This window comes from Salvelinus sp. IW2-2015, unplaced genomic scaffold (assembly GCF_002910315.2).
Source record: "Salvelinus sp. IW2-2015 unplaced genomic scaffold, ASM291031v2 Un_scaffold1972, whole genome shotgun sequence".
NCBI lineage: Eukaryota > Metazoa > Chordata > Actinopteri > Salmoniformes > Salmonidae > Salvelinus > Salvelinus sp. IW2-2015.
In genome coordinates this window covers 154516-164748 of record NW_019943325.1, presented here as the reverse complement: position 1 = coordinate 164748, position 10233 = coordinate 154516, and the positions used below count along the sequence as shown (strand labels likewise).

The 10233-nt window shown below is 43.5% G+C and overlaps 1 protein-coding gene across 2 annotated transcripts in view; it reads right to left on the bottom strand.

The window, feature by feature from the left end:
* Positions 1-8394: 8394 nt before the first annotated feature.
* Positions 8395-10233, bottom strand: part of mix23 (mitochondrial matrix import factor 23) — an 18516-nt gene continuing 16677 nt past the window's right edge. For both annotated transcript variants that reach the window (XM_024139983.2, XM_024139984.2), the window contains exons 4-5: positions 8831-8890; positions 8395-8703 (exon numbers count right to left, since the gene is read on the bottom strand). In XM_024139983.2, coding sequence (XP_023995751.1) covers positions 8653-8703; positions 8831-8890 — 111 coding nt within the window. In that variant the 3' untranslated portion in view covers positions 8395-8652. The remainder of the gene's footprint in view (positions 8704-8830; positions 8891-10233) is intronic.

Sequence of the window (10233 nt, the reverse complement as noted above, 5' to 3'; positions counted from 1 at the left end):
ATAAAGCAAAGCAGTTCGACACAATACAAACAACGTAGTATCACATGGAGTAAACAAACATACAGTCAATAATACAGTGAAAAATAAGTTCTATACAATGTGAGCAAGTGAGGTGAGATAAGGGAGGTGAAGGCAAACAAAATAATATAATTAATAATAAAAAATAAAAGGCCATGGTGGCGAAGTAAATACAAATATAGCAGTAAAAACACTGGAATGATTGGTTTGCAGTGGAAAGATGTGCAAAGTAGAGATAGAAATAATGGGGTGCAAAGGAGCAAAATAAATAAATAAATACAGTAGGTAAAGAGGTGTTGTTTGGGCTAATTTAGATGGGCTATGTACAGGTGCAGTAATCTATGAGCTGCTCTGACAGCTGGTGCTTAAAGCTAGTGAGGGAGATAAGTGTTTCCAGTTTCAGAGATTTTTGTAGTTCGTTCCAGTCATTGGCAGCAGAGAACTGGAAGGAGAGGCGGCCAAAGGAAGAATTGGTTTGGGGGTGACAGAGATATACCTGCTGGAGCGCGTGCTACAGGTAGGTGCTGCTATGGTGACCAGCGAGCTGAGATAGGGGGTTTACCTAGCAGGGTTTTGTAGATGACCTGGAGCCAGTGGGTTTGGCGACGAGTATGAAGCGAGGGCCAGCCAACGAGAGTGTACAGGTCGCAGTGGTGGGTAGTATATGGGGCTTTGGTGACAAAGGATGGCACTGTGATAGACTGCATCCAACTTATTGAGTAGGGTTTTGGAGGCTATTTTGTAAATGACATCACCGAAGTCGAGGATTGGTAGGATGGTCAGTTTTACAAGGGTATGTTTGGCAGCATGAGTGAAGATGCTTTGTTGCGGAATAGGAAGCCAATTCTAGATTAACTTTGGATTGGAGATGTTTGATGTGAGTCTGGAAGGAGAGTGTACAGTCTAACCAGACACCTAGGTATTTGTAGTTGTCCACATATTCTAAGTCAGAGCCGTCCAGAGTAGTGATGTTGGACAGGCGGGCAGGTGCAGGCAGCGATCGGTTGAAGAGCATGCATTTAGTTTTACTTGTATTTAAGAGCAATTGGAGGCCAAGGAAGGAGAGTTGTATGGCATCGAAGCTCGCCCGGAGGGTTGTTAACACAGTGTCAAAAGAAGGGCCAGAAGTATACAGAATAGTGTCGTCTGCGTAGAGGTGGATCAGAGACTCACCAGCAACAAGAGCGACATCATTGATGTATACAGAGAAGAGAGTCGGTCCAAGAATTGAACCCTGTGGCACCCCCATAGAGACTGCCAGAGGCCCGGACAACAGACCCTCCGATTTATAATACAGGCCAGGTCTACAGGCCAGGTCTAGTATAATACAGGCCAGGTCTATTATAACACCGACCAGGTCTATTATAATACAGACCAGGTCTATTATTAAACAGGCCAGGTCTACAGGCCAGGTCTAGTATAATACACACCAGGTCTATTATAATACAGGTCAGGTCTATGATAATACATGCCAAGTCTATTACAATACAGGCCAGGTATATTATAATACAGGCCAGGACTATTATAATACATGCCAGTTCTACAGGCCAGGTCTGGTAAAATACAGGTCAGGTCTATTATAATACAGACCAGGTATATTAAAACACAGGCCAGGTCGAGTATAATACAGGCCAGGTCTATTATAATACAGGTCAGGTCTATTATTATACAAGCCATGTATATTATTATACTGTAAATGTCTATTATAATACAGGCCATGTCTATTATAATACAATCCAGGTTTATTAAAATACAGGCCAGGTCTATTATAATACAGGCCAGTTCTACAGGCCAGGTCTATTATAATACAGGTCAGGTCTACAGGTCAGGTATATTATTATACAGGCCAGGTCTATTATAATACAGGCCAGGTCTATTATTATATAAGCTAGGTATACAGCCCAGGTCTATTATAATACAGACCAGGTTTATTATAAAACAGGCCAGGTCTATTATAATACAGACCAGGTTTATTATAATACAGTCCAGGTCTAGTATTGTCACGTTCTGACCATAGTTCGTTTGTGTTTTCCTTGTTTTAGTGTTGGTCAGGACGTGAGCTGGGTGGGCATTCTATGTTTTGTGTTTCTATGTTGGGTTTGTTGTTTGGCCTAATATGGTTCTCAATCAGAGGCAGGTGTTTGTCATTGTCTCTGATTGGGAACCATATTAAGCCTGTGTTCAATGTTTGTTTGTGGGTGATTGTTCCTGTTCGTGCGTTCATGTGGTTATGTTCTCAGGTTCATGACTGTAGCTTTGTAGGTTTTCGTCTGTTTATTGTTTTTCGTTCGTATTGAAAAAAGTGTTCCAATAAATATGGAAACGTACCACGCTGCGCTTTGGTCCTCCTCTCCTTCTACATACGAAAGCCCTTACATCTAATTAAAACCGTTTTTCAATAAAACATTTTAATAGAAAATCGTGTTTTAAATTTTGGGAAAAAATTGGGGGTGGCGGGGCCAATAGCTTCCAATGGATGCAAACTTTTTTGAATATGGGGTAATTGTTGCCCATCACGAGAGAGGGTATGAGCCAAAATGTGGGACCTCTAGCCCCTCGGGAAGTATTTTTAATCATTATTTGAACATTTCAGAAATTGGTCAAAAAAGTGACAGAGTGCCCACTTTTTCCTTTCGTTCCAAGTCCAACAATGGACCTGGTATTATTTTTGGGTTACCAGGCAATATTTTCAAAACGGTTTTAATGCATTTAGGGGGGCTACAGACCTCCATGCCCGCTATGGGAGCACCCCACTACCGGGAAAAGTCACTTGAGGGCGCCATTGGTCAACTTAAGGAGGTTTTCAAAAAAAGTCAGAAAACTTCTCAGAAATTAGTGCGATTTCTGAAAAGTAAAACATAGCCTATGTTTTAATTTTGGGTTACCAGGGTCGATTTTCAAAACGGTTTTAAATGCTTTTAGGGGGGCTACAGACCTCCATGCCCGCTATGGGAGCACTATACTACGGGGCCGGCCTGAGTGATTTATGAAGGTTTTAAAAAATGGATGTCTGTACTCAACCTCACTTTTGTGGGCCTGGTATTATTTTGGGTTACAAGCCCCGATTTTCAAATTGCACTATGTTTGACTGTGTACCTGGTGATTGAACTGGTTACCAAGGGAGCTCCATATCACCATGCCTCTGGGCTTACTCTCTCTACCCTGCCTGCCCACCTACCTGCCCTCTATCTCGGCCTGTCACTTCAGCTCTGTGCACCTGGTACCCCTCACCCCAGGTCTCCATACATTCTCAACCGTGACCAAATGACACACAAAGACAAGGGTGAATTTCAAATAAATGTTCTTTATTTATCAGTGAATCATGGATTGATTTGTCCCTCAATTAGTGGCCGCGCCCGGCTGGTGTTACGAGGCAAATTATGGTACCGGTAGTACCGTGCCTGCGTTTCCAGAGAGTGACACATATGGTCAGCCTCCCCGGTCTGTAACCGACCCTTGATTAAAGTTCAATTTAGCAACGCTTCGTCGAATTGTACCAAAGGTCACTTTACTTCCAATGCCGAACTCTGCAAATAACATACTCACAGAGATTACCGTACGGTTGACCGCAGGATGTGAAAAGAAGAGTTCTGTGTCTGAGGTCATTCCACTCAGATGAGGCCTGATCTGATGGAATCGTTTAAGCCAAGTGTATTCCTCCTCAGATATAACAATTCTGCACTCCCCGAAGCTATAGTTCGTTTTGTGGCTTGCAACGCACATCTGATAACCCCCACTTTCCGGGTTACTTCAGTTGTAATGCCCGGGGTGTAGTGGAGGAAGGAGTCAGATGCAGGAGACAGAGAGTTCAGAGTAGCGTAACTTTTAATCACACAGAGGTGAACACGACGCCACTCCAAGTAAATGCCCCAACATACTAAGGGAACAAAATAATCCGAAAAGACAACGTACACGAACCGTGACACACAAGCATGTACAAACTGTACACAAAACAATCCCGCACACCCAGCAGGCAGGGCTGCTGGGTAATAAAGCCCCACTAATCACCCTAACCACAAACAGGTGTAACCAATAAACAAATAAGGAGGGGGAGGAAAAAGTCAGTGGCAGCTAGTAGGCCGGTGACGACGACCGCCGAGCGCCACCCGAACAGGAAGGGGAGCCACCTTCGGTAGGAGTCGTGACATCAGTAAAATCCCTCTCACTGAACATGGTGACTGGGGATCGTCGAGTGCCATTAAATATGGCCAACCGGCTGGACATGAGAGCCGCGAACCTACGTCTGTCAGAGCAGGTGGCTCGGACCTCCAGCCTACTGAGAAGAGAAGGAATCGATTGATTACTTAGCTCGACAAACCGGCTTAACTCCGCAGCGCTGAGCACCTCGTCCCTGCAGCGCTTGCGAAATRTTGCCCTGTACGTTGCCTGGCTCTGCCGCGAATCCCTGTCCATCTTTGCCAAGCAGAGTAACAACATTCGAATTCCACTGACTTTAGCTTGCAGACTATTCGGCCGAAACTGAATAAAATAATTCAGGAAACTTCGAACATCAGCTCGGTACATTTTTTACATGGACGGTGCCGTACCACTCAGACACACGTCTGTAGTTGTCCAGAAAACACAGTCCTTCATCGGCCTTGCCCTCTGACATAATGCGGAGGAATTCCCTTACTCGGGATAGACTGGTGCGACTATTGTCAATTCGTTTAACTGAAGGGTTTTTACTCGTAATAAAGTGCTCATATTCAGTCAAAATTGCACTCCAACCTTCAACTCTGGACGACACACCGCCGCCTTCATCACTCTGTGGAAGTCGCCACGACGCAGCCTTGCTCCCTCGGTTCCGAGCATGGTTCACCACCGATCTGACTGGTTAGCTGCACCGCCGCCGCCTGCTCACTCTCGTCCCCCAGCTGCTGATCCACCACCACCGACTGCTCACCCTCGTCCACCAGCTGCTGCTCCACGGACAACTCACTTTCAACACACTGCAAAAACCCAGGGTTCTCCAAGGGCTCCAGCCGCGGTTCAACACCGTTGTTAGGCTGCATATACTGCCCTGATTCGTGCTGCTGTCTCTCAGTCGAAACCCGGCTAGATTGCAGAGCATGCTTCCATTCGATGGAACCGGACTTAAGTGCATGGACAGACTTGAAATGTCGGTCTATCCGCACGATATTCAGCTTGGAACAAAGCCCACAGTCACATCTTTGTCTGCTGTTCATGGCTTCTCTCTCCTGCCTTTCTGCGTGTCTCTTTGTTTACTCCACCGAACAACCTAACCCTATAACATCTCCACTTTTGTTCTCACAGAGGTTCAACCAAATACACACCAAAACCCTGCTGAGGTGGTGATTATGGAAAGAGGAGTAAAGGTGGAAAAAGTTGTGATGATGGGAGAAAACAAAGGGAAAATGAATCCCAACAGTTTCCTGTCTGAAACCTTCCCCAATACTAACCTCTCCACACACCAGATACCTCTTACCCACCCCACTTAGTCTGTCTCCAAACAATAGGGTTCTTTCAGAGCCCACTGTGAGATTCTCCACTCTGCCTTCACCCAGACACTCTACCAGTGGGCGGCGAAAAGCAGTGGAACGTAGGTGGATAAGAAACCTACAAACAATTACACCCAGCGGTCTGAATGAGCGTTTTTAACCGGCCAGATAGGATCCATTGAAAGGGATAGCACTTGTTTACAGGGTTCTCAAGGAGTTGGAAGTAGGATGCACCATAAAACAAAAACACAATAAAGAAAGTTTGTGTGGTTTTTCTTATATTTAACAGATGCATGCTTATTCATAATAGTTGTATTCCTTTCGTCTTTATGTATTTGAATTTGTTTTAACAACTCAGCACTTGACCTGATAGCACTTTATAGATATATGGGATTAGAACTGTGTTGGTATATGTACTAATAAAGCATCTATCCCTTGACCCCTTGTATATTTTAATATCTTAGTCCCTTCATGGTCCTAGATAACCACTCASACTATTTTTTTGAAGCAATATTAACCTACTTACGTTTGGTTTTTAGGAGTCAATCTAGTGGATTTTAACAGTAGAATTTATTCAGATTGGAGGGGCACACAACAATAGGCCTGCACACCACAAGACAAATCTCTTTTTAACTCAAGTTCTAACCCTAACCCACGCCGCCAACCTTACCCTAGTAAAACTCCTACCGATCCTCGACTTCGGCGATGTCATCTACAAAATAGCTTCCAATACTCTACTCTGCAAACTAGATGCAGTCTATCACAGTGCTATTCGTTTTGTTACCAAAACACCTTATACCACCCACCACTGCGACCTGTATGCTCTAGTCGGCTGGCCCTCGCTACATGTTCGTCGTCAGACCCACTGGCTCCAGGTCATCTACAAGTCTCAGCTAGGTAAAGCCCCGCCTTATCTCAGTTCACTGGTCACGATAACAACACCCACCCGTAGCACGCGCTCCAGCAGGTATATCTCACTGGTCATCCCCAAAGCCAACACCTGCTTTGGCCGCCTTTCCTTCCAGTTCTCTGCTGCCAGTGACTGGAACGAATTGCAAAAATCGCTGAAGCTGGAGACTTACATTTCCCTCACTAACTTTAAACATCAGCTATCTGAGCAGCTAACCGATCGCTGCAGCTGTATATAGTCCATCTGTAAATAGCCCACCCAAGCTCCCATATTGTTTTTATTTACTTTTCTGCTCTTTTGCACACCAGTATGTCTACTTCCACATCATCATCTGCTCATCTATCACTCCAGTGTTAATCTGCTAAATTGTATTACTTCGCTACTATGGCCTATTTATTGCCTTACCTCCTCACGCCATTTGCACACACTGTATATAGACTTAATTTTCTTCCTACTATGTTATTGACTGTACGCTTGTTTATTCCATGTGTAACTCTGTGTTGTTTGTGTCGAACTGCTTTGCTTTATCTTGGCCAGGTCGCAGTTGTAAATGAGAACTTGTTCTCCACTAGCTGTCCTGGTGAAATAAAAAACAAAATTAAAAAAACACCCCCACAACATGATGCTGCCACCCCCGTGCTTCATGGTTGGGATGGTGTTCTTCGGCTTGCAAGCCTCCACCTTTTTCCTCCAAACATAACGATGGTCATTATGGCCAAACAGTTCTATTTTTGTTTCATCAGACCAGAGGACATTTCTCCAAAAAGTACGATCTTTGTCCTCATGTGCAGTTGCAAACCGTAGTTTGGCTTTTTTTATGGCGGTTTTGGAGCAGTGGCTTCTTCCTTGCTGAGCGGCCTTTCAGGTTATGTTGATTTACTGTGGATAGAGATACTTTTGTACCCGTTTCCTCCAGCATCTTCACAAGGTCCTTTGCTGTTGTTCTGGGATTGATATTCACTTTTCACACCAAAGTACGTTCATCTCTAGGAGACAGAACGTATCTCCTTCCTGAGCGGTATGATGGCTGCGTGGTCCCATGGTGTTTATACTTGCGTACTATTGTTTGTACAGATGAACGTGGTACTTTCAGGCGTTTGGAAATTGCTCCCAAGGATGAAGCAGACTTGTGGAGGTCTACAATTTTTTTTCCTGAGGTCTTGGCTGATTTCTTTTGATTTTCCTATGATGTCAAGCAGAGGCACTGAGTTTGAAGGTAGGCCATGAAATACATCCACAGGTACAACTCCAATTGACACAAATTATGTCAATTAGCCTATCAGAAGCTTCTAAAGCCATGACATTATTTTCTGGAATTTCTAAGCTTTTTAAAGGCACAGTCAACTTAGTGTATGTAAACTTCTGACCCACTGGAATTGTGATACAGTGAATTAAAAGTGAAATAATCTGTCTGTAAACAATTGTTGGAAAAATGACTTGTGTCATGCACAAAGTAGATGTCCTAACCGACTTGCCAAAACTATAGTTTGTTAACAAGAAATTTGTGGAGTGGTTGAAAAACGAGTTTTATTGACTCCAACCTAAGTGTTTGTAAACTTCCGACTTCAACATAACATTCTATTGGTTGCAAGAATTTTGTATAATCATTTCAATCCAGCGTCGTTTTGTGTATCAGTTCATAAACCATGTACCATGCAATCAGTACATCGAAGATCTCCTCCCAACTATTTTGCAACCTGTATGGCACAGCTGTCAATTATTTATTATTTTTTTAAACTGGTATACTTCATTTATCTTTAGCCAATTTTGGTCTTTAATGCAGGGCCGACAGAGAAGTTCCTTACCTTCTCCCCTTTCCTTCTCCATTTTTGCAGTAATGCTGCAATCAGTTGGTTGTAATTTTAGATGGATCAGACATTTCCACCCAGGTTTCATTGAAATTAATAGGAGCGTCTCACGCTCAGCAAGTCTAGTGTAGCAGGACATTAAGTTACGCCTCAACTGGGGAGGGAGGCATTGGAGAAAAAAAAAGTCAGACACCAGAGGGCCATTGGAAAACACTTCATTGTTTAAAAAAATTCAAATAAAAACTACAATCATGAAAATAAACAGAGCAGATTGCTTGACAGAGGTGGCCTTGTTGTGAGGCAACGCAGTGTTCCCCATGGATGATAACAGTGTGGTCGGCTGAAGGGCAGGGGTCCCTCAGGGCAAGTCCACGGATGACTCAATGGCTCGGTCTGGTTCTGGTCCTGATGCAGCCACCTGGATCTGCAGCCATTCTCACCAGAGCAGCTCAGATAGTCACTTGACCGTAGGAGGCGTGTAGTGGGTCCGGCACCGTTCACTGAACACCTGAGGAAGGAACAGCACAGGAGAAGGTCATTGAAGTGCATATATCTGTGTCTGTGTGAGAGATCTTGGGAGTGTGCTTGAGAGGTCAAACAGGCCATGAGACGAGAGGTAAGAGTGATGGTCTTACCTTCAGACTTCTGTCATTAACAACCTCTTCGACATTCAGCTCCGACCGCATGAGTTTTAACTGGAGGAGAAAAGACAGACGGACACTCCTAATATCACTACAACAAGGTAACACTGAACCCTGCTCCTAATACAGGCAAATACTGCCAACAACAGAAACCTGGAGACTATTGAGGTGTTAAGAATTCCAGCTCCTAGTTAGCAGTTTTAGCAACCCTGACCTGGTAGTTTGTTCTGCTTTGCCCATCACTCCTTATTTTATTAGTGGTACCTACAAGTCACCTCACTTGTATCAGCCAATCACAGTTCGCCATTTCCTGTGTGCCTCACTGAACCTCGCCGCTGCCGTCAGAATGAGATCGTGGTCAGAATGGACTGACTGTTTGACCTTTGTTTTAGGGCATCGAAGTGTCAGTACTGTTATTGCTTCTTTAGGTCATTACTTCATTGCTGTTAAAGGAGCCATTGTTATTTACCATGTTAATAATGTTTACAAGGTATTTTCCTGTTCCATGTGCATCATGTCATTTCTAGCCTGCTAGCCAAGATGTTAGCCAGCCATGCTAGCTCATTTATGCTGTGTGACACATGCCTCGTTTAAGATATACAGTGGGGCAAAAAAGTATTTAGTCAGCCACCAATTGTGCAAATTCTCCCACTTAAAATGATGAAAGAGGCCTGTAATTTTCATCATAGGTACACTTCAACTATGACAGACAAAATGAGAGAAAAAAAATCCTGAAAATCACATTGTAGGATTTTTMATGAATTTATTTGCAAATTATGGTGGAAAATAAGTATTTGGTCAATAACAAAAGTTTATCTCAATACTTTGTTAGAGAGGCTGTAATTTTCATCATAGGTAACACTTCAACTATGACAGAAAATGAGAGAAAAAAATCCTGAAAATCACCATTGTAGGATTTTTTATGAATTTATTAGCAAATTATGGTGGAAATTAAGTATTTGGTCACTACAAACAGAGCAGATAATTTCTGGCTCTCACAGACCTGTAACTCTTCTTTAAGAGCTCCTCTGTCCTCCACTCGTTACCTGTATTAATCTTGTTATCAGTATAAAAGACACCTTGTCCACAACCTCAAACAGTCACACTCCAAAACTCCACTATGGCAAGACCAAAGAGCTGTCAAAGGAACACCAGAAACAAATTTATAGACCTGCACCAGGCTGGGAAGACTAATCCTCAATAGGTAAGCAGCTGCTTGGTTTGAGAAATCAACTGTGGGAGCAATTATTAGGAAATGAAAAGACATACAAGACCACAGATAATCTCCCTCGATCTGGGGCTCCACGCAAGATCTCACCCTTGGGGTCAAAATGATCACAAAAACGGTGAGCAAAAAATCCAAGAACCACACGGGGGACCTATGAATGAAACACAAA